Here is a 25,095-nt window from a genome sequence, read left to right on the forward strand (position 1 = left end):
TGAAGAATGCACTGTACATGTGATGAAGAATGCACTGTACATGTGATGAAGAATGCACTGTACATGTGATGAAGAATGCACTGTACATGTGATGAAGAATGCACTGTACATGTGATGAAGAGTGCACTGCACATGTGATGAAGAATGCACTGTACATGTGATGAAGAGTGCACTGCACATGTGATGAAGAGTGCACTGTACATGTGATGGAAGAATGCACTGTGCATGTGATGGAAGAATGCACTGTGCATGCAGAGGGTTGCAATTCCATTGAATTGGGGACAGTTTAACCAAAATATGCCGTAAGACCTAGAATTGCCTTGTGTAGCCCACAGAAGAAGGTTCACGGTTCTAAACCATCATTTTTTTATGAATTTAAGCAAAATTCCCCAAATTCCAGGGCTTAACTTCCCATGGAAAGTTTCCGACCCTTTGCAACCCTACTCACTCACTCACACGTGCACACTCACACACCCTCCCTCTCTCTCGGCCCGGCCTGGTTTGAGCTGTGCTTAATAAGGTGTGTATTAGCCCTCTGGTAAAGGGATACAGATAATTACAGCCAACTGCTAATGATTTAAATAATGGTGTCTGGGTTGATGCTGGGGGATTTTGAAGTGAGATCAATTAGACAAAGTATCAGATGTGTTATCTGTGTCTTGATCTAACACAGCCCGAGGCAGAGACTGCTTTTTGTCTTTCTCAGGGTAGCAGACACTTTCAGTAGGAACCTGCTTTTCTTTCATTAAACCCATCTCCTCTTCTCTCATTCCCCTCACGTCTCCTCTTCTCTCATTCCCCTCACCTCTCCTCCTCTCTCCGTCCCCTCACCCCTCCTCACCTCTCCTCTTCTCTCCGTCCCCTCACCTCTCCTCTTCTCTCATTCCCCTCACCTCTCCTCTTCTCTCATTCCCCTCACCTCTCCTCTTCTCTCATTCCCCTCACCTCTCCTCTTCTCTCATTCCCCTCACCTCTCCTCTTCTCTCATTCCCCTCACCTCTCCTCTTCTCTCATTCCCCTCACCTCTCCTCCTCTCTCCGTCCCCTCACCTCTCCTCTTCTTTCATTCCCCTCACTTCACCTCTTCTCTCATTCCCCTCACCTCTCCTCTTCTCTCATTCCCCTCACCTCTCCTCCTCTCTCCGTCCCCTCACCTCTCCTCTTCTCTCCGTCCCCTCACCTCTCCTCTTCTCTCCGTCCCCTCACCTCTCCTCTTCTCTCTGTCCCCTCACCTCTCCTCTTCTCTTCGTCCCCTCACCTCTCCCTTTCTCTCCGTCCCCTCACCTCTCCCCTTCTCTCCGTCCCCTCACCTCTCCTCTTCTCTCCGTCCCCTCACCTCTCCTCTTCTCTCATTCCCCTCACCTCTCCTCTTCTCTCATTCCCCTCACCTCTCCTCTTCTCTCATTCCCCTCACCTCTCCTCTCCTCTCCGTCCCCTCACCTCTCCTCCTCTCTCCGTCCCCTCACCTCTCCTCTTCTCTCCGTCCCCTCACCTCTCCTCTTCTATCCGTCCCCTCACCTCTTCACTCATTCCCCTCACCTCTTCTCTCATTCCCCTCACCTCTCCTCTTCTCTCCATCCCCTCACCTCTCATCTTCTCTCCATCCCCTCACCTCTCCTCTTCTCTCCGTCCCCTCACCTCTCCTCTTCTCTCCGTCCCCTCACCTCTCCTCTTCTCTCCGTCCCCTCACCTCTCCTCCTCTCTCCGTCCCCTCACCTCTCCTCTTCTCTCCGTCCCCTCACCTCTCCTCTTCTATCCGTCCCCTCACCTCTTCTCTCATTCCCCTCACCTCTTCTCTCATTCCCCTCACCTCTTCTCTCATTCCCCTCACCTCTTCTCTCATTCCCCTCACCTCTCCTCTTCTCTCCGTCCCCTCACCTCTCCTCTTCTCTCCGTCCCCTCACCTCTCCTCTTCTCTCCGTCCCCTCACCTCTCCTCTTCTCTCATTCCCCTCACCTCTCCTTTTCTCTCTGTCCCCTCACCTCTCCCCTTCTCTCCGTCCCCTCACCTCTCCCCTTCTCTCCGTCCCCTCACCTCTCCTCTTCTCTCCGTCCCCTCACTTCTCCTCCTCTCTCCGTCCCCTCACCTCTCCTCTTCTCTCCGTCCCCTCACCTCACCTCTTCTCTCCGTCCCCTCACCTCTCCTCCTCTCTCCATCCTCTCACCTCACCTCTTCTCTCCTTCCCCTCACCTCTCCTCACCTCTCCTCTCCGCCCCTCTCCCCTCCTCTTCTGTCTCCTCACCTCTCCTCACCTCTCCCCTCCTCTTCTGTCTCCTCACCTCTCCTCACCTCTCCCCTCCTCTTCTGTCTTCTCACCTCTCATTTTCTCTCCGTCCCCTCACCTCTTCTCTCCGTCCCCTCACCTCTCCTCACCTCTCCTCTTCTCTCCGTCCCCTCACCTCTCCTCTTCTCTACGTCCCCTCACCTCTCCTCTTCTCTCATTCCCCTCACCTCTCCTCCTCTCTCCGTCCCCTCACCTCTCCTCACCTCTCCTCTTCTCTCCGCCCCCTCTCCCCTCCTCTTCTGTCTCCTCACCTCTCCTCTTCCGCCCCTCTCCCCTCTTCTGTCTCCTCACCTCTCCTCTTCTCTCCGCCCCCTCTCCCCTCCTCTTCTGTCTCCTCACCTCTCCTCTTCTCTCCGCCCCTCTCCCTCCTCTTCTGTCTCCTCACCTCTCCTCTTCTCTTCGCCCCTCTCCCCTCCTCTTCTGTCTCCTCACCTCTCCTCTTCTCTCCGCCCCTCTCCCCTCCTCTTCTGTCTCCTCACCTCTCCTCTTCTCTCCGCCCCCTCTCCCCTCCTCTTCTGTCTCCTCTCCTCTTTCCTCTCCTCCTTGTTTTTTCTTTACCCTCATGATGCCTTCAATCACCTTTTTTCTATGTTCTCCAGTCTCTTCAGCCCTGTCAGTTCTAGTCTCCAGTTGTGTTCCAGAGGTCTGGTATCATGCTCTGCGTCTGTTCAGCTAGTCTTTACTTCTCTGTTGAATCCCCTAATAAGGATAGTTGCAGTAAATCCTAGAATGTCCAGAGGAATGAGAGTTCTCTTTCTCCCTGTGCTGGGCTACCTGGGGTAGCAGAGGAACAATCCCTCAAATGGAGAAACAAAGACAGCCTTGTTAACGTGGTGCTGTGCAGAACTCTGCTCTCTCTGTGTGTAACCTCTCCTATTTCTGTCTCGTTCTCTGTGTGTAACCTCTCCTATTTCTGTCTGTCTCTGTGTGTAACCTCTCTCCCATTTCTCTCTCTTCTCTGTGTGTAACCTCTCTCCTATTTCTGTCTGTCTCTGTGTGTAACCTCTCTCCTATTTATCTCGTTCTGTGTGTAACCTCTCTCCTATTTCTGTCTGTCTCTGTGTGTAACCTCTCTCCCATTTCTCTCTCGTTCTCTGTGTGTAACCTCTCTCCTATTTCTCTATCGTTCTCTGTGTGTAACCTCTCTCCTATTTCTCTCTCGTTCGCTGTATGTAACCTCTCTCCTATTTCTCTCTCGTTCGCTGTATGTAACCTCTCTCCTATTTCTGTCTCGTTCTCTGTGTGTTACCTCTCTCCTATTTCTGTCTCGTTCTCTGTGTGTAACCGCTCTCTATTTCTCTCTCGTTCTCTGTGTGTAACCTCTCTCCTATTTCTGTCTCGTTCTCTGTATGTAACCTCTCTCCTATTTCTCTCTCGTTCTCTGTGTGTAACCTCTCTCCTATTTCTCTCGTTCTGTGTGTTACCTCTCTCCTATTTCTGTCTGTCTCTGTGTGTAACCTCTGTGTGTAACCTCTCTCCTATTTCTGTCTGTCTCTGTGTGTAACCTCTCTCCCATTTCTCTCTCGTCTCTGTGTGTAACCTCTCTCCTATTTCTCTCTCGTCTCTGTGTGTAACCTCTCTCCTATTTCTGTCTCGTTCTCTGTGTGTAACCTGTCTCCTATTTCTGTCTTGTTCTCTGTGTGTAACCTCTCTCTATTTCTCTCTCGTTCTCTGTATGTAACCTCTCTCCCTGGAACCTCGTTCTGTGTGCACACTCTTGATTTCTGTTTGCCTTCTCTCTTTCCTCTCTCTTCTCTCTCTGTCCACTCATTCTTTCACTCACTTTCTCTCCTCTCGCATTAGGACTAACACACACACACACACACACTGTCAGTTTCTTGGACGATTCTCACATACATCAAATATTCATTATGAATAATCCGTATTCATATCCATGCTAACACATGCCTTTCTCAGAAAGAAACAAGGTCACACTCTTATTCCTAGGATGTGTTTAAACGTGTCTGTCTGTTTAGGCACGGTTGTGGTTCTCATGGCCTGTTAGCAAACTGTAGGATTAGTTCAGTGTGTGTGTTTGACCTCTCTGCCTCGATACCAGCACTTCTGCTCTCGCTCTCTGTCTACCTCTCTCGCTCTCTGTCTACCTCTCTCGCTCTCTGTCTACCTCTCTCGCTCTCTGTCTACCTCTCTCGCTCTCTGTCTACCTCTCTCGCTCTCTGTCTACCTCTCTCGCTCTCTGTCTACCTCTCTCGCTCTCTGTCTACCTCTCTCGCTCTCTGTCTACCTCTCTCGCTCTCTGTCTACCTCTCTGTCTACCTCTCTGTCTACCTCTCTGTCTACCTCTCTGTCTCTCATGGCCTGTTAGTTTTCTAACAGGCCATGAGAACCACAACCGTGCCTAAACACACAGACACTTTTAAACACATCCTCGCTCTCTGTCTACCTCGCTCTCTTCTTGTCCTGGAACAGAATTATGAACTCTGCACAATGAATAGATTAAGGTTTAATCTGCACATTTTGAATAGGAGGCAGTGAAACTGTTGGTTCAGTGTTTCCCCATTGGAATCCAGTCATAATTACTCTGGCTGGCAGACATATTACATCTCTCAGGGTGGAGCGGAGTGGGAACACACACACACACACACACACACACACTCGTAGGGGTCTATCTGGGCCAGGTTAATAAAATGGGGGGTTGCTCCACAGTGCAGTTATTAATCATCCTTGCGTGAAGCGAGAGAAGGCCATACACCAGAGAAAATTACATTTGCGTAACGCAGCCTTTTAATCAGTGTGTGTGTGTGTGCGCGTGCGTGCGTGCCTGCACGCGCGCTAGGGGTGTAACTGTTCACCAGACCCACAGTTTGGTATGTATTGTTGTTCTGGAGTTTGTTTCGGTACAGTGGAAGTGAAATGCCTACAGTTACTGTAGTTATTTCTGGTTGATTTAAGTGTTGGTCTTCCTGATTACAGATGTGATCTTTAGTCCTGTAAGGCCTGGTGACATCACCACCAGGAATAACAACACTTTGGATTCTCTTACAAAAGAACTCACCATTACTCATCAACCACACTGACATGCAGTATGTGTGTGATATCGATATGTAAACTTGGCTCAGACATTGTTTAGGTCTGTGTGCTGTTTTCTTCCCAAGACAAGAAGGTGCTGACTTGTGTGACATAAAGGGGTCGTGTCTGTAGCACGGTACTTGTCCTCTCCCACTCTGGGGGGTCATGTGATGAGCTGTCACTGTTAAGTAGCTCTCTGTGACCCTGGAGGTCCATCTGTCTGGAGTAAACGCAACACAAATGAAAGACAACTTTGGCTTTAGCTTGTGTCATGTCTTTACTATCATTAAACTGAAGACATAGTTTTCATCTGTAATTAGTATTACGCAATCAACTGATTAATCATGTAAATGTAATTAACTAGGAAGTCGCGGCATCAAGGAAAAATATTCAGATTACAAAGTTATAATTTCCTAAAATAACTTTTCAGATATTTTATCTGATCAATTAGTCTTCTGATTAATGAATGATTTACTTTACCTCACGTTAGTCTCATTCCAAACATCGTAAATTGTTGGTTATCTGCACAAACCCAGTCTTCACTATGAGTCATCCATACATCAGTTGTCTTAAATCATTTATTTATTACAAACTAAGTAATTCACAGAAATGCATAAACAGACAAACAAACAAACAAACAGACAAACAAACAAACAAACAAGGTCATGTAATGATAGGAGGATGTGCCCTAGTGGGCTAAACTGGCATGGCGGCTTGTTAGACAAAAGGAGAAGTGGGGGTCGACTAAGAAGTCACTACAGAGTGATAATTAGAACAATTGAAATGCTAATCCTTTACACATGAACGTTCACTCATTCGGGAACAATTGCAATCAATATATATATTTACGCTCAGTGTGTCGTCTTGATCTCTGCTGAAAAGTTTTTCTTTTGTAGAATTGTCCTCTCTCTCTCTGTCTTGGTTATAGTGGAGAGTTCAGAGTGACATTCATTTGTTTCGTTATAGAGTGGATGTTTCGGCGGTTGTCGTTCTTCGCGTTCAATGATACCAAATTCCTAGCTGCAGACTAGTAATTAATATCAAAGACTTGTTCTTATTCTGTCGGTATCGATAGTCTAAGAGTTTAACCACGTGGGATGGTTAAAAGATTCAGCAATGGTCCACAACCTTTGGCCTCCCCCAATGGAGAAAAACATGATGATCATTTCTCAAAGTTGGGTTTTATTCGGAATGACAGAGAAAAGGGCTGTCCCAGGAGGCCTGACCCTAACTGGGCTCAGGGGCGGTCCTCTGATTTAGTTCAAATCAAAAGGGAATTGTATTTTTCTTCATTAAACAGTCCAAAATCATATTACACAATTATACAAGCAGTATCATCCTCACTCATTCATCTTATACAACAATTAGATGTAAACCTCATATCTGAGGCTATTATATAAACAGGATTCTTCACCAATCTTTTATACTTTCTCCGGAACATGAAAGTTCTGTGAGGTAGAAGGATTTACTCTCTCTAGACTGTGTGTCCATGAGGAGATCCTCAGGGATTTACGACGTCTCTCTGACCACAGCAACCTAGTTGAAGGAGGAAAGGGGGAGGCAGGGAGAGGGGGATGGGGCTTGCTATACCCAAAGAGGCCAACATCATGACACTTGCTTCTATAGAGCGGGTACTACCTATTTGCTGTGTGTGAGCGGACGAAATTCATAACGTCGCTTGAGCTATTTCATGAGGTGCTGAAACCCTCTATTCTTCACAGCCACTGACAATGGGTGCACATCCTCCACTATTAAACACATCCTCTACTATAAAACACATCCTCTACTATAAAACACATCCTCTACTATAAAACACATCCTCTACTATAAAACACATCCTCTACTATAAAACACATCCACTACTATAAAACACATCCTCTACTATAAAACACACCCTCCACTCTGTATAGAATGTGATTATCCTGGCGTAGGCTCTCTATAGAATGTGATTATCCTGGCGTAGGCTCCATATGGATTGAGATCAAAGGGGATACTGAGAACAGACCCCAGAACATTCCCTGCTCGGCTAACTTCTCCTTCACAACCCTGACTGGGAGTCCTGGTCTGGCTCCATTGGGAATGGATCTGGGAATGGTTTGTGATGACAGACAGGTTGTTCCATGTCATTTCAACAAGCCATGACCCCCACCATGTCAGATTGTTCTGAAATCCTTTGTTAGAAACAGATGAGATGTTTGCCTGAGTTACACCAGGAATGCACAATCCCTCAATCAGTGCTCAGACTGTCCGCAATAGGCTGAGAGGCTGAACTGAGGGCTTTTAGGCCTGTTGTAAGGCAGGTCCTCACCAGACATCACTGGCAACAACGTCGCCTATGGGCACAAACCCACCGTCGCTGGACCAGACAGGACTGGCAAAAAGTGCTCTTCACTGACGAGTCGCGGTTTTGTCTCACAAGGGGTGATGGTCGGATTAACGTTTATCGTCGACTGAATGAGCGTTAAACCGAGGCCTGTACTCTGGAGCGGGATCGATTTGGAGGTGAAGGGTCCGTCATGGTCTGGGGCAGTGTCACAGCATCATTGGACTGAGCTTGTTGTCATTGCAGGCAATCTCAACGTTGTGCGTTACAGGGAAGACATCCTCCTCCCTCATGTGGTACCCTTCCTGCAGGCTCATCCTGACATGACCCTCCAGCATGACAATGCCACCAGCCATACTGCTCGTTCTGTGCGTGATTTCCTGCAAGTCAGGAATGTCAGTGTTCTGCCATGGCCAGCAAAGAGCCCGGATCTCAATCCCATTGAGCACGTCTGGGACCTGTTGGATCGGAGGGTCAGGGCTAGGGCCATTTCTCCCCAGAAATGTCTGGGACCTGTTGGATCGGAGGGTCAGGGCTAGGGCCATTTCCCCCCAGAAATGTCTGGGACCTGTTGGATCGGAGGGTCAGGGCTAGGGCCATTTCCCCCCAGAAGTGTCTGGGACCTGTTGGATCGGAGGGTCAGGGCTAGGACCATTTCCCCCCAGAAGTGTCTGGGACCTGTTGGCTCGGAGGGTCAGGGCTAGGGCCATTCCCCCCAGAAGTGTCTGGGACCTGTTGGATCGGAGGGTCAGGGCTAGGGCCATTTCCCCCCAGAAGTGTCCGGGAACTTGCAGGTGCCTTGGTGGAAGAGTGGGATAAACATCTCACAGCAAGAACTGGCAAATATGGTGCAGTCCATGAGGAGATGCACTGCAGTACTTAATGCAGCTGGTGGCCACACCAGATACTGACTGTTACTTTTGATTTTGTCCCCCCCCCCTTTTGTTCAGGGACACATTATTCCATTTCTGTTAGTCACATGTCTGTGGAACTTGTTCAGTTTATGTCTGTTGTTGAATCTTATGTTCATACAAATATTAACACATGTTAAGTTTGGTGAAAATAAACGCAGTTGACAGTGAGAGGACTTTTATTTTATTTTTTTGCTGATTTTATGAATCCTAGAAATTAAAATTACCAATTTGGAGATCAAATTATATTTCAACAAAATGTTTCAGGAATGGTAATCATATCTGTTTGTAACAACAGAACATTCTGAGATGGTGTGTGTCGATATCCTCTTAATTTAGTTTTTTGAGGTGGAACGACCGACCGTATAAGGTGGGGGGAAACCGGACCAAACTGGTTTCTTTACAGGAAGAGTAATCACTTTAACCTTTGTGTGTGTGTTGATTGGAAGCAGCTGTCTCTCACACATTACAGGACATTGGAGGTTAACAGCAGGGCAATGGGGCTAATTACCTCAGCCCAGAGAGGATATAGTATAGCTTTACACAGTAGTCAATCATAGAGTAACACTGACACACACACACACACACACACACACACACACACACACACACACACAGTATGTTGACGACACAGATCTCTTGAGATTGCGTGAGTTCTTAGGTAAGTGAAACTTCCATGACTCTAGTTGAAATGTCATCCTCAGTGAGATGTATACACAGGTCTACCACGCTAATCAATAGACTTACCTGTCCTACCGTGACTCAAGGAGGAGATGGAGCCATCAACCCAGCTGAGGTACCTGACAAATCTGAGAGAACCACATTTGGAGCAAAAAGTTCATTCGTACCTCCCCCAAACGCAATGTGTCCATAGAAACCTTCTGTAGGATTGTTGAAAATGATGTAGGTGACCTACTGAAAGACAAACAGAAACACAAATCCTATGATAACCTGAGTAGAGACGAGAGAATGGCTCTTAAGGACTTAGTCAGATCCTTCCATTATCATGAACAGAATGTGACGGAGGAGGAATTTGTATACAAAACAAATGTGACTGTGAATGAATGTCGCTGACAACTATCTAAAGGTGGCTTCTATCGTAAACTGAATTGTGACCCAACCCTTGAATTCCAGAATAATATCTCATCCACAGTGGAAAGCTGTTTGGAATCAGGACAAATCACCAAAAAAGAAGCTGAATTTCTATGTGTGAAATTTCCTAAGTTACCAACTTTCTATACAGTCGCTAAATTACACAAACAAGTGTCTCCTCCCCCGGGTAGACCCAGTGTCTCCTCTCCCGGGTAGACCCAGTGTCTCCTCCCCCGGGTAGACCCAGTGTCTCCTCCCCCGGGTAGACCCAGTGTCTCCTCCCCCGGGTGGACCCAGTGTCTCCTCCCCCGGGTGGACCCAGTGTCTCCTCCCCCGGGTGGACCCAGTGTCTCCTCCCCCGGGTAGACCCAGTGTCTCCTCCCCCGGGTAGACCTAGTGTCTCCCAGTGTCTCCCCGGGTAGACCTAGTGTCTCCCAGTGTCTCCCCGGGTAGACCCAGTGTCTCCTCCCCCGGGTAGACCCAGTGTCTCCTCCCCCGGGTAGACCCGTTGTAGCAGCAATCGACTCTGTGACATCCAACATTTCTACATTTGTGGATTACCACATTAGACCGATGGTTGAGAATCTCCCATCTTATGTCAGACACTAGTCACATGACCTCATTGATAGAGGGCTTAGGAAGGATACCAGAGGGCACTCTGCTGGCCACTTTTGATGTGGAGAGCTTGTACACTAACATCCCACACACTGGAGGCTTGCAGGCGCTGCAGCATGTCCTACAGCAGAGAGACTCCCCTTGCTTCATCTAATGACTGCATCTTACAACTTACTGAACTGGTATTATCCCATAACTACTTTGTCTTTGAGTCAGACCTTTTCCTTCAAATTTGGGGTGTAGCCATGGGCTCCCCCTTTTCCCCCAACTATGCAAACCTGTATGTGGGACAATTTGAAGAAGCACTCCTTTATAAAACCGAGACACACCCCTTACTTTATAAAATAGTCCTATGGAAGAGATACATAGATGTCTTTGTGTTCTGGGAAGGAAGTCCGCGGGAGCTAAATTAATTCCAAACTCTACTAAACGAGAGCTCTGAATACCTCAAATTCACCATGCAGACTGATGAGAGAGAAATAAACTACCTGGACTTATGGATCATCAAAGAGTGATGCATTACACACAGACTTATACACAAAGCCCACAGATCGCAATACCCTGCTACATGGGGGTAAAGGTCAAAAGAAAAATAATGTTCTACCATAGAGCCAGTCATGCAGGGTTAAACCAATCTGTGGTCATCAGACAGATTTTGACAGCAAAGCTAAAAAAAAAAAAAAGACAAATTCAAAATGAGGCTACAAGGACAAAACTCTTGACGCTGCAATGATAAAAATATCTCAAAAACCAAGAGAGGAATTACTAAAAACTCAACCAAAGAAGAAAAACAACACAACCGTCTTTTGCACTAAGTACACCAAGGGTTCAGTGAAAATGAAAGCAATCCTGATAAAGCACTGGCATATTATGCAATCAGACAACAAAAATCACACACCTCTTCAAGGAACCCCCACTGGTGGTCTATAAGTGTGGTCGCAATATTGGGGATAGTTTGGTGAGATCTGACCTGCCCCCTGAGCCCACTCAGACACTCTTGGAGATAGTTTGGTGAGATCTGACCTGCCCCCTGAGCCCACTCAGACACTCTTGGAGATAGTTTGGTGAGATCTGACCTGCCCCCTGAGCCCACTCAGACACTCTTGGAGATAGTTTGGTGAGATCTGACCTGCCCCCTGAGCCCACTCAGACACTCTTGGAGATAGTTTGGTGAGATCTGACCTGCCCCCTGAGCCCACTCAGACACTCTTGGAGATAGTTTGGTGAGATCTGACCTGCCCCCTGAGCCCACTCAGACACTCTTGGAGATAGTTTGGTGAGATCTGACCTGCCCCCTGAGCCCACTCAGACACTCTTGGAGATAGTTTGGTGAGATCTGACCTGCCCCCTGAGCCCACTCAGACACTCTTGGAGATAGTTTGGTGAGATCTGACCTGCCCCCTGAGCCCACTCAGACACTCTTGGAGATAGTTTGGTGAGATCTGACATGCCCCCTGAGCCCACTCAGACACTCTTGGAGATAGTTTAGTGAGATCTGACCTGCCCCCTGAGCCCACTCAGACACTCTTGGAGATAGTTTGGTGAGATCTGACCTGCCCCCTGAGCCCACTCAGACACTCTTGGAGACAGTTTGGTGAGATCTGACATGCCCCCTGAGCCCACTCAGACACTCTTGGAGACAGTTTGGTGAGATCTGACATGCCCCCTGAGCCCACTCAGACACTCTTGACACCTAACCCAAATGGGAATGACAAACGTGGCTCATGAGCACAGTGCAATAGCACTATAAAACGTCTTTCTTCAGACACCCACATACAGGTTGAAAGATCCCTGTTAGGGGATCATCTCATGCAAGACCCCGGGAGTAATCAGTCTCATTACCTGTTCATGTGGAAAAGCCTACGTAGGACAAACGAAAGACAATTAAAACAACGCATAGCTGGACCCTGCAGCTCAATCGGGTGTAAGAACATTGACTGTCCAGTAGCAGCTCACTTTGTTGAAGCTAACCGTTCAATCTCCTCCCTCAAATACACAGGCATTGAGCATGTTGCTCTACCAAGGAGAGGAAGTAACATGGAGATCCTACTACCACAAAGAGAGGGTTACTGGATATCCTGTCTTTAAACATTGACCCTTACTGGTCTGAATATTGACTTTGATCTCAGGCCGTTCTTAGGAACAAATCTTATAAATCGATATTCTTTTTACAGCTTATTAGCGAACACCTACTATGTTCCTCCTGTTGATGATGCTCATTATACATTAAGGTTGAACCAAAATATGACATGTAACAAATCTGAAATTAAATACGTAACAATTATGTGAAATTGAGTTAAACAATAATGTTTGTTGATGCTAATTCGATGTAAAATATTCCATTATGTTTCTATATGATAACAATAGCATAATATATTTCATGTGCCATATACCTTTTTAAATGTATTTTTATATACAGTCTCACCCCTCACTATTGTCATTGGTTGCACCAAACACACTGTTCGTCTACTTAACCTGGTTCAAGTGTTGGTGACATTACCTTGAGAGGCACGGCGATGCTGAAACGTTGGTAAATACCAGTAAACTGCTGGGAGTTCATACATGGAGTCTGCAACTTTCTTTACTTTGATAGTTCATCGTTTATTTGCCTTTTAGTCAGCACCTCCACACAAACACATTTTCCTGGGTGTGCGCCAGCTCATGTTTTTACACACACACACACACACACACACACACTGTATGTTGAAGACACACACACAGAAACCAATAGGCCGAATCTCTGAAACCCACAACCCCAATCTCCCCAACCCCCAGTCAGTCAGACGGTCACATTGCGATATGAGAAACCACATCACATGGTTTATATGACTTATATTATGACTAAAATATTTCTGCTGTGTGTGTTCTTTTGGCGTTGTGTGGGCTAAGCAGCCGAGAGAGAAGGTTTTGTCCAGAGTTGTGAAAGAGGAATCAAATGTTCAGCCTTGTGCTGATGAAGGAACACACACCCTGATGAGTAACAGTCGTCACGCAGCGCCTCACAACACTCTGAGTGCTGACAATAACAACTAATGCAGCCCCATCAGGTGACACACACAGTGCAATGCTGTGCAGGCATCTTAGGAGACCTCTCCCCACATAGCGCTGATGACATGTGGGGGGGGGGGGGGGGTGGGGGGTGCAGGGAGTTCATGGGACAGTTACCCATCTCTAATCTGGAACTGGACTCCAACAATCACAAAAACCCAGTGAGAGCTGCAACTGTGGTGTCTAGCTCTACTATTTCATCATAACAAAGACCCAGTGAGAGCTGCCACTGTGGTGTCTAGCTCTACTATTTCATCATAACAAAGACCAGGTGAGAGCTGCCACTGTGGTGTCTAGCTCTACTATTTCATCATAACAAAGACCCAGTGAGAGCTGCCACTGTGGTGTCTAGCTCTACTATTTCATCATAACAAAGACCCAGTGAGAGTTGCCACTGTGGTGTCTAGCTCTACTATTTCATCATAACAAAGACCCAGTGAGAGTTGCCACTGTGGTGTCTAGCTCTACTATTTCATCATAACAAAGACCCAGTGAGAGCTGCCACTGTGGTGTCTAGCTCTACTATTTCATCATAACAAAGACCCAGTGAGAGCTGCAACTGTGGTGTCTAGCTCTACTATTTCATCATAACAAAGACCCAGTGAGAGTTGCCACTGTGGTGTCTAGCTCTACTATTTCATCATAACAAAGACCCAGTGAGAGCTGCCACTGTGGTGTCTAGCTCTACTATTTCATCATAACAAAGACCCAGTGAGAGCTGCCACTGTGGTGTCTAGCTCTACTATTTCATCACAACAAAGACCCAGTGAGAGCTGCAACTGTGGTGTCTAGCTCTACTATTTCATCATAACAAAGACCCAGTGAGAGCTGCCACTGTGGTGTCTAGCGCTACTATTTCATCACAACAAAGACCAGGTGAGAGCTGCCACTGTGGTGTCTAGCTCTACTATTTCATCATAACAAAGACCCAGTGAGAGTTGCCACTGTGGTGTCTAGCTCTACTATTTCATCATAACAAAGACCCAGTGAGAGCTGCCACTGTGGTGTCTAGCTCTACTATTTCATCATAACAAAGACCCAGTGAGAGCTGCCACTGTGGTGTCTAGCTCTACTATTTCATCATAACAAAGACCCAGTGAGAGCTGCCACTGTGGTGTCTAGCTCTACTATTTCATCACAACAAAGACCCAGTGAGAGCTGCCACTGTGGTGTCTAGCTCTACTATTTCATCATAACAAAGACCCAGTGAGATCTGCCACTGTGGTGTCTAGCTCTACTATTTCATCATAACAAAGACCCAGTGAGAGCTGCCACTGTGGTGTCTAGCTCGACTATGTCCCTCATAATGGTTTCTCAGAGAGCTTACTTCACTTGGGCTTTTGTGAGTAGACTGGAGGGCAGAGCCTGAGTCCCAGTTTGTGTTGATTCTCACTCTGTCCCTCTGTTCTGTCCTCATGAAACATTGTTATGCACTGATTAATACTGTAGACCATCATCATCATCATTGTGGTGGTCTGAGCTCTAACACCATGTATAGAGCTTTTAGGACTGTTTGTTTTCTTCAAAAGCCTTCAAGACTGAGTCAGAGCTGTTATGCTGTGTGTCTGTTTGATCCACGTAGAAGTTGCCCTTTGTCACAGGTCCAAAATCAGCTTAGCTTCCTTAACTTCTGTTAGGAGGAAAAATACCAACTGACCTTAAGTCAGTTCTCCTCATGGGCTTAAGTGTCCTAACAAGCCCCAGAACTCACTGAGATATAATCACGTTGTTCCCACAGAGGTATTTCAGGAACGGACTGAAGTCATATCTGGGTTGCCTTGGGCAAGAACACACTGTCTTACTAATACAGAACAGAAGAGAGGAGAACAGGACAGTGGAACAGGACAGAAGACAGTGGAACAGAGGAGTAGAACAGAACATTGTGTTTCTCTGTTGAGCTGTTCCTGTTGGGCTGGTACTGGCAGAACATCAGTTGTGCCTTTTACCTAATCCCCTGAGAGAGAACTTAAGGCAGGCAGTGTTGGTATATTGCAAATGTCTTCATGGCTGGTTTGCATCAGTGCCTGGGGAGGAGCCATCAAATCAAATGTTATTGGTCACATACACATGGTGAGCAGATGTTAATGGTCACATACACATGGTTAGCAGATGTTAATGGTCACATACACATGGTGAGCAGATGTTAATGGTCACATACACATGGTGAGCAGATGTTAATGGTCACATACACATGGTGAGCAGATGTTAATGGTCACATACACATGGTGAGCAGATGTTAATGGTCACATACACATGGTGAGCAGATGTTAATGGTCACATACACATGGTGAGCAGATGTTAATGGTCACATACACATGGTGAGCAGATGTTAATGGCCACATACACATGGTGAGCAGATGTTAATGGTCACATACACATGGTGAGCAGATGTTAATGGTCACATACACATGGTGAGCAGATGTTAATGGTCACATACACAGGGTGAGCAGATGTTAATGGTCACATACACAGGGTGAGCAGATGTTAATGGTCACATACACAGGGTGAGCAGATGTTAATGGTCACATACACAGGGTGAGCAGATGTTAATGGTCACATACACAGGGTGAGCAGATGTTAATGGTCACATACACATGGTGAGCAGATGTTAATGGTCACATACACATGGTGAGCAGATGTTAATGGTCACATACACATGGTGAGCAGATGTTAATGGTCACATACACATGGTGAGCAGATGTTAATGGTCACATACACAGGGTGAGCAGATGTTAATGGTCACATACACATGGTGAGCAGATGTTAATGGTCACATACACATGGTGAGCAGATGTTAATGGTCACATACACATGGTGAGCAGATGTTAATGGTCACATACACATGGTGAGCAGATGTTAATGGTCACATACACATGGTGAGCAGATGTTAATGGTCACATACACATGGTGAGCAGATGTTAATGGTCACATACACATGGTGAGCAGATGTTAATGGTCACATACACATGGTGAGCAGATGTTAATGGTCACATACACATGGTGAGCAGATGTTAATGGTCACATACACATGGTGAGCAGATGTTAATGGTCACATACACATGGTGAGCAGATGTTATTGGTCACATACACAGGGTTAGCAGATGTTAATGGTCACATACACATGGTACACATATGTCTTAGCCTGGTCCCAGGTATGTCTTAGCCTGGTCCCAGGTATGTCTTAGCCTGGTCCCAGGTATGTCTTAGCCTGGTCCCAGATCTGTCTTAGCCTGGTCCCAGAGCTGTCTTAGCCTGATCCCAGGTATGTCTTAGCCTGATCCCAGGTATGTCTTTTTTTTCTGGTTTATGAACCAGGTAAAGGTCAAAGTGCTCATAGAGAAGCTACAAATCAAATCAAATGTATTTATATAGCCCTTCGTACATCAGCTGATATCTCAAAGTGCTGTACAGAAACCCAGCCTAGAACCCCAAACAGCAAGCAATGCAGGTGTAGAAGCACGGTGGCTAGGAAAAACTCTCTAGAAAGGCCAAAACCTAGGAAGAAACCTAGAGAGGAACCAGGCTATGTGGGGTGGCCAGTCCTCTTCTGGCTGTGCCGGGTGGAGATTATAACAGAACATGGCCAAGATGTTCAAATGTTCATAAATGACCAGCATGGTCCAATAATAATAAGGCAGAACAGTTGAAACTGGAGCAGCAGCACGGCCAGGTGGACTGGGGACAGCAAGGAGTCGTCATGTCAGGTAGTCCTGAGGCATGGTCCTAGGGCTCAGGTCCTCCAAGAGAGAGAGAGAAAAAGAGAATTAGAGAGAGCACACTTAAATTCACACAGGACACCGAATAGGACAGGAGAAGTAGTCCAGATATAACAAACTGACCCTAGCCCCCCGACACATAAACTACTACAGTATAAATACTGGAGGCTGAGACAGGAGGGGTCAGGAGACACTGTGGCCCCATCTGAGGACACCCCCGGACAGGGCCAAACAGGAAGGATATAACCCCACCCACTTTGCCTAAGCACAGCCCCCACACCACTAGAGGGATATCTTCAACCACCAACTTACCATCCTGAGACAAGGCCGAGTATAGCCCACAAAGATCTCCGCCACGGCACAACCCAAGGGGGGGGGCGCCAACCCAGACAGGAAGATCGCATCAGTGACTCAACCCACTCAAGTGACGCACCCCTCCCAGAGATCATGGTGTTGTGGTCTGATTTTTAACACTTCATTTACCAGGTTTCTACTGAGGATGTTGCTTTGTTCTCTGGGTCAGAAGGAATGTGTCGGAAAGTGTTCCCTTTGGGTCACAGACAAAGTATTTGGTTGGGTCTCACAACAACCCACCCAAAAGTTTTGGAAAAAAGTTTGTGAATCGTTGTGAGTTTTTGCAAAGAGGAGCTTCTCTGCCCCCATGCTGATGGCGTACCCGTAATGCAACAGGACACCTTTGTTACCTTGGCACTGTGCCACTCTTCTCAACCTCTCCTCGAATCCCTTTGATTCGAGGAGAGTTTGACTACCGAAAACCTGTAGGCAGGGATGAAAGGATGAGGGGAGGAGAGAAGAGGAGTTTGCCTGCAAAGCGAATGCTGCAAACGCTTCTTTCTTTTGAAAAAAAAACAACTTGTTTTATCGGCCGTGTCAAATTCACTGATCCACATCTCAACATCTGAGGGGAGTTTGGGGAGCGGGTGAATTGATTTTCCCTCCTTTATATTTAGTGGGAAGGATGAGGATGAATAATAATGAAATAATGGAAGGTAGGAACGCTGAAGTAGAACTGAATAACTTAGTGCTAAAAAATATAAAAAATAATTCTGAGGATGTTATTAAACGTTGTTAACCTTAATGTCTTCATGTTTATTTCATGTCTTATTAGCTGTTGAAACGTCCCCTCAGGCCTGTCTGTGATGACTAAGTTACAAAGCCACAGAAAGACTAATAGAATGGAATGATTAAGATTAGGAACTAATTATATATTTTCCCCTTATCTGTATATTTCTCTCTCTCTTCTCCCCCTCTCACTCCTTCCTTCCTCTTCTTCTATCTCTCTCTTCTCCCCCTCTCACTCCTTCCTTCCTCTTCTTCTATCTCTCTCTTCTCCCCCTCTCACTCCTTCCTTCCTCTTCTTCTATCTCTCTCTTCTCCCCCTCTCACTCCTTCCTTCCTCTTCTTCTATCTCTCTCTTCTCCCCCTCTCACTCCTTCCTTCCTCTTCTTCTATCTCTCTCTTCTCCCCCTCTCACTCCTTCCTTCCTCTTCTTCTATCTCTCTTCTCCCCCTCTCACTCCTTCCTTCCTCTTCTTCTATCTCTCTCTTCTCCCCCTCTCACTCCTTCCTTCCTCTTCTTCTATCTCTCTCTTCTCCCCCTCTCACTCCTTCCTTCCTCTTCTTCTATCTCTCTCTTCTCCCCCTCTCACTCCTTCCTTCCTCTTCTTCTATCTCTCTCTTCTCCCCCTCTCACTCCTTCCTTCCTCTTCTTCTATCTCTCTCTTCTCCCCCTCTCACTCCTTCCTTCCTCTTCTTCTATCTCTCTCTTCTCCCCCTCTCACTCCTTCCTTCCTCTTCTTCTATCTCTCTCTTCTCCCCCTCTCACTCCTTCCTTCCTCTTCTTCTATCTCTCTCTTCTCCCCCTCTCACTCCTTCCTTCCTCTTCTTCTATCTCTCTCTTCTCCCCCTCTCACTCCTTCCTTCCTCTTCTTCTATCTCTCTCTTCTCCCCCTCTCACTCCTTCCTTCCTCTTCTTCTATCTCTCTCTTCTCCCCCTCTCACTTCTTCCTTCCTCTTCTATCTCTCTCTTCTCCCCCTCTCGCTCTCTTTCTTTCTTTACCAAGTTACAAAGAGACATAAAGAGTAACAGAATAATTTTTCTCTTCCTCTCCTCCAGAGATGGCGTGGCGGTGGGTCCTGGCTGCCATCTTGGCGACGTCGTCTCTCTCCCTCCTCGGCTCCGCCTACGACGAGTTCACCTCCGACACCCTCATCAACAACGTAGTCCAGGACCCAATCACCAGCCGGCTGTACGTGGGCACGGTCAATGCCCTCTACCAACTGGACCAATCCCTGCACCCCGAGGCACACACCAGAACAGGACCCGAACTGGACAACCGCCAGTGTACCCCGCCCGTGACTTCCTGTGAGGAAGCAGTGGAGACAGACAACCATAACAAACTGCTCCTCATCCATCCATCCAAAGACACCTTGATAGTGTGTGGGAGTCTGTACAGAGGAATCTGTTCTCTGAGGAACCTGTCTAATGTGGAGCAGCTGCTGTACTTCAGCGATACGAAAGGAGAGAAGTCATACGTGGCCAGTGCTGAGGAGAGTGTGTCGGTAGTAGGGGTCATGTCTTACTACTTCAACAAGGACAAGGGGAACTTCACCGTCTTCCTGGTAGGTGGACGAACCGCTCCGTGATATATCACAGTAATAATAATGTCATTTAGCAGACACTTTTATTCAAAGCGACTTGTATAAATGTTTTACGTATTGGGTGGACCCAGGAATTAAACCCACTATCCTGGTGTTGCAATCGCAATGCTGATGTTGTATTGGGATTTAAAATTGTAAATGTACTAGATAATAGAATTTCCCATGTTCTGTTCCCTCGGTCTCGTCCTAGGTGTGTAGAGGTTATGTCAGCCACGACTGCACCAAGCTGAACTATGTTGTATTTACTTCCTGGTCACCATGGTAACTTGTATTTGCCCCTCTCTGTTCTCTTCAGGTGGCTAAGGGCTACGGCAGCCATGACAGCACCAAGCTGATCAGCACCCGTATCCTCCAGGTCCACAGTGACTGGGTGTTGTTCGAAAGCATCATTGAGGCCTCGGCCGTCCAGTCCAACCCCTTCACGCTGCGCTACCTCCATGACTTCAGACACGTCTTCAAGGTGAGAGAGACAGAGACAATCCTTTTACACACACAGCAGTGTGAAACATCCCCTCAGGGCCTGTCTGTGAATACAACTTTACAAAGAGACTGAAAGATGAAGAATGATTCATGGAACTCATTCTCTTCTATCTCACTCTTTCTCTCTCCTCTATTTCCATCTCTCGTCTTCCAGGACGAGGGCTTTGTCTACTTCCTGTTCTCCAGAACCCTGGGCGCCCAGGATTCAGGAACCAAGAACTTCACCTTCATCTCCAGGATGTGTGAGAACGACCACAACTACTACTCGTACACAGAGCTCCAGCTGAACTGCAGCGCGGGGAACAAGTACAACAAGGTTCAGGCAGCCTACGTGACCCTCCCAGGAGAAGCCCTGGCCAAGAATATGAGCTCCTCTGGCTGGTACGGACCGGTTGGAGCCCAGGATAAGGTATCTATTTATTTCCCCCCTCTAACAATTTAAACTTAATCCACTAACCAGTTCAATTCTATACCCCAATTCAATGATAAAACCCCTAATAGAATTGCCCTAAGGGGACAAATAGTTGTTTGAATAAGATTGAATCCCACAAATTAGTTTGGACAGATAAAGCGGCATTTCACCTTTACTTAAGGAGGCAAGTCTGAACCGTGAGAACAGTGAGGTAGGAACAGTGAGGTAGGAACAGTGAGGTAGGAACAGTGAGTTAGGAACAGTGAGTTAGGAACAGTGAGGTAGGAACAGTGAGGTAGGAACAGTGAGTTAGGAACAGTGAGGTAGGAGCAGTGAGGTAGGAGCAGTGAGGTAGGAGCAGTGAGGTAGGAGCAGTGAGGTAGGAACAGTGAGGTAGGAACAGTGAGGTAGGAACAGTGAGTTAAGAACCAGTGAGTTAAGAACCAGTGAGTTAAGAACCAGTGAGGTAAGAACCAGTGAGGTAAGAACAGTGACTGACTGGTGTTTTCCTGTCAGGTTGTGTTTGTGGTGTTCAGCTCGGACGACGACAGCTCCAGCTCGGCAGTGTGTATGTACCCACTGAGGGCCATCAACCAGAGACTGGTGGAGATCATAGGAGCCTGCTACAGCACCAAGGGACAAATAAACAACAAGTCTGCTGTCTACTCACCGTACTCCTCCAAGTCAGACGAGCTGTGTAAAATTGAAAATGAGGTTTGTAGCCTTACCAGCCCCTCCAGTCAAGGGCAGTCGTACTGTATGTCCTCTGGTATGAGGAGCGAGAATGTACGTGCTGTCAGTTTTGAAGCAATTTATGGTTTTCTAGTTTACCTTGACGTTATGGTCGTTGCTCTTCTACAATGACATTTACAAGAGGATGTAGATATAATGTATTAACTGCTACATTATCATCACTTCTACCTACTAGTGAGATAATGTATCTGACATTGATTCCTTCCCTCTTCAGAAGGGCATGGTGACCAATCAAAAGTGTGGTGCTGAGTTCCTGCCCTCCCCGCTGGCCAGCAGGGCAGAGTTCGCCCTGGCAACCGACCCCGTTTTCATCAAGAAGGGCCTGATGACCGCTGTGGCCGTCGCTGTGGAAACGGAGCACGCCGTTGCCTTCCTGGGGACTACTTTAGGAGAGGTACTAGCTAACAGTGATGGACATTCCAAGTCTTTTCGTTGAGCCGGGTCTTTTGGCTCCCAAACAGATCTTTGTTCAGTAATTCTTACAAATGGATGAAAAACCATGAACAATATGACATCTAAAGCCTAAAGGGTTGCCTTCCATTATGTCAAATTGTGACATGAGTTCAATTCAATAGTTTACGTGACATTTTTTTTCACCTTTGCAAAAACAATTGCGTGGACCACAATGTTTATTTCAAAAACTACAGCTGACCCTAACTGCAGATAATGGTTAAGTTACCATCTTCATAGAATGTTTATCTAACTGAACTCCAGAGAATGGTTGAGGAGTTACCATCTTCAGAGAATGTTTCTGTAACTAAACTCCAGATAATGGTTGAGTTACCATCTTCAGAGAATGTTTCTCTAACTGAACTCCAGATAATGGTTGAGGAGTTACCATCTTCAGAGAATGTTTCTCTAACTGAACTCCAGATAATGGTTGAGGAGTTACCATCTTCAGAGAATGTTTCTGTAACTAAACTCCAGATAATGGTTGAGTTACCATCTTCAGAGAATGTTTCTCTAACTGAACTCCAGATAATGGTTGAGGAGTTACCATCTTCAGAGAATGTTTCTCTAACTGAACTCCAGATAATGGTTGAGGAATTACCATCTTCAGAGAATGTTTCTCTAACTGAACTCCAGATAATGGTTGAGTTACCATCTTCAGAGAATGTTTCTGTAACTAAACTCCAGATAATGGTTGAGTTACCATCTTCAGAGAATGTTTCTCTAACTGAACTCCAGATAATGGTTGAGTTACCATCTTCAGAGAATGTTTCTCTAACTGAACTCCAGATAATGGTTGAGGAGTTACCATCTTCAGAGAATGTTTCTCTAACTGAACTCCAGATAATGGTTGAGTTACCATCTTCAGAGAATGTTTCTCTAACTGAACTCCAGATAATGGTTGAGGAGTTACCATCTTCAGAGAATGTTTCTCTAACTGAATTCCAGATAATGGTTGTCGAGAGCTCAAACGGCAGGAGTCACAGGGAGCCAATCAGGGAGACACATTAAAAGCTCTTTCACAGATGAGATTCAGTTCTCGACGTTCCCCCAAAACAGCCGTTCAAAAAGAGCCGTTGGTTTGCAGATTATCTGTCACTGCTAGCTACCACCTTACTGTTGACCTGTCACTGCTAGCTACCACCTTACTGTTGACCTGTCACTGCTAGCTACCACCTTACTGTTGACCTGTCACTACTAGCTACCACCTTACTGTTGACCTGTCACTACTAGCTACCACCTTACTGTTGACCTGTCACTACTAGCTACCACCTTACTGTTGACCTGTCACTACTAGCTACCACCTTACTGTTGACCTGTCACTGCTAGCTACCACCTTACTGTTGACCTGTCACTGCTAGGTACCACCTTACTGTTGACCTGTCACTACTAGCTACCACCTTACTGTTGACCTGTCACTGCTAGCTACCATCTTACTGTTGACCTGTCACTACTAGCTACCACCTTACTGTTGACCTGTCACTACTAGCTACCACCTTACTGTTGACCTGTCACTGCTAGGTACCACCTTACTGTTGACCTGTCACTTCTAGCTACCACCTTACTATCAACCTGTCACTACTAGCTACCACCTTACTGTTAACCTGTCACTACTAGCTACCACCTTACTGTTGACCTGTCACTGCTAGCTACCACCTTACTGTTGACCTGTCACTACTAGCTACCACCTTACCGTTGACCTGTCACTACTAGCTACCACCTTACTATCAACCTGTCACTACTAGCTACCACCTTACTGTTGACCTGTCACTACTAGCTACCACCTTACTATCAACCTGTCACTACTAGCTACCACCTTACTGTTGACCTGTCACTACTAGCTACCACCGTACTGTTGATCTGTCACTGCTAGCTACCACCTTACTGTTGACCTGTCACTACTAGCTACCACCTTACTGTTGACCTGTCACTACTAGCTACCACCTTACTGTTGACCTGTCACTACTAGCTACCACCTTACTATTGACCTGTCACTGCTAGGTACCACCTTACTGTTGACCTGTCACTGCTAGCTACCACCTTACTGTTGACCTGTCACTACTAGCTACCACCTTACTGTTGACCTGTCACTGCTAGCTACCATCTTACTGTTAACCTGTCACTACTAGCTACCACCTTACTGTTGACCTGTCACTACTAGCTACCACCTTACTATTGACCTGTCACTACTAGCTACCACCTTACTGTTGACCTGTCACTACTAGCTACCACCTTACTGTTGACCTGTCACTACTAGCTACCACCTTACTGTTGACCTGTCACTGCTAGCTACCACCTTACTGTTGACCTGTCACTGCTAGCTACCACCTTACTGTTGAACTGTCACTGCTACCTACCACCTTACTGTTGACCTGTCACTACTAGCTACCACCTTACTGTTGACCTGTCACTACTAGCTACCACCTTACTGTTGACCTGTCACTACTAGCTACCACCTTACTGTTGACCTGTCACTACTAGCTACCACCTTACTGTTGACCTGTCACTACTAGCTACCACCTTACTGTTGACCTGTCACTACTAGCTACCACCTTACTGTTGACCTGTCACTACTAGCTACCACCTTACTGTTGACCTGTCACTACTAGCTACCACCTTACTGTTGACCTGTCACTGCTAGGTACCACCTTACTGTTGACCTGTCACTATTAGCTACCACCTTACTGTTGACCTGTCACTACTAGCTACCACCGTACTGTTGATCTGTCACTACTAGCTACCACCTTACTGTTAACCTGTCACTGCTAGCTACCACCTTACTGTTGGCCTGTCACTACTAGCTACCACCTTACTGTTGACCTGTCACTACTAGCTACCACCTTACTGTTGACCTGTCACTACTAGCTACCACCGTACTGTTGATCTGTCACTGCTAGCTACCACCTTACTGTTGACCTGTCACTACTAGCTACCACCTTACTGTTGACCTGTCACTACTAGCTACCACCTTACTGTTGACCTGTCACTACTAGCTACCACCTTACTATTGACCTGTCACTGCTAGGTACCACCTTACTGTTGACCTGTCACTGCTAGCTACCACCTTACTGTTGACCTGTCACTACTAGCTACCACCTTACTGTTGACCTGTCACTGCTAGCTACCACCTTACTGTTGACCTGTCACTACTAGCTACCACCTTACTGTTGACCTGTCACTACTAGCTACCACCTTACTATCAACCTGTCACTACTAGCTAACACCTTACTGTTGACCTGTCACTGCTAGGTACCACCTTACTGTTGACCTGTCACTACTAGCTACCACCTTACTGTTGACC

The 25,095-nt window shown here is 46.6% G+C and overlaps 1 protein-coding gene across 1 annotated transcript in view; it reads left to right on the plus strand.

The window, feature by feature from the left end:
• The window catches only part of LOC139392640 (plexin-B2-like), a 186,765-nt gene that overhangs the window by 110,856 nt on the left and 50,814 nt on the right, over positions 1-25,095 (plus strand). Inside the window, exons 2-6 of the mRNA XM_071140762.1 lie at positions 19,155-19,660; positions 19,995-20,159; positions 20,334-20,588; positions 21,108-21,305; positions 21,559-21,738. Of these exons, the coding sequence (XP_070996863.1) occupies positions 19,157-19,660; positions 19,995-20,159; positions 20,334-20,588; positions 21,108-21,305; positions 21,559-21,738 (1,302 nt within the window). The 5' untranslated portion in view covers positions 19,155-19,156. The remainder of the gene's footprint in view (positions 1-19,154; positions 19,661-19,994; positions 20,160-20,333; positions 20,589-21,107; positions 21,306-21,558; positions 21,739-25,095) is intronic.

Source organism: Oncorhynchus clarkii, chromosome 33 (assembly GCF_045791955.1).
Source record: "Oncorhynchus clarkii lewisi isolate Uvic-CL-2024 chromosome 33, UVic_Ocla_1.0, whole genome shotgun sequence".
Taxonomy (NCBI): Eukaryota; Metazoa; Chordata; class Actinopteri; order Salmoniformes; family Salmonidae; genus Oncorhynchus; species Oncorhynchus clarkii.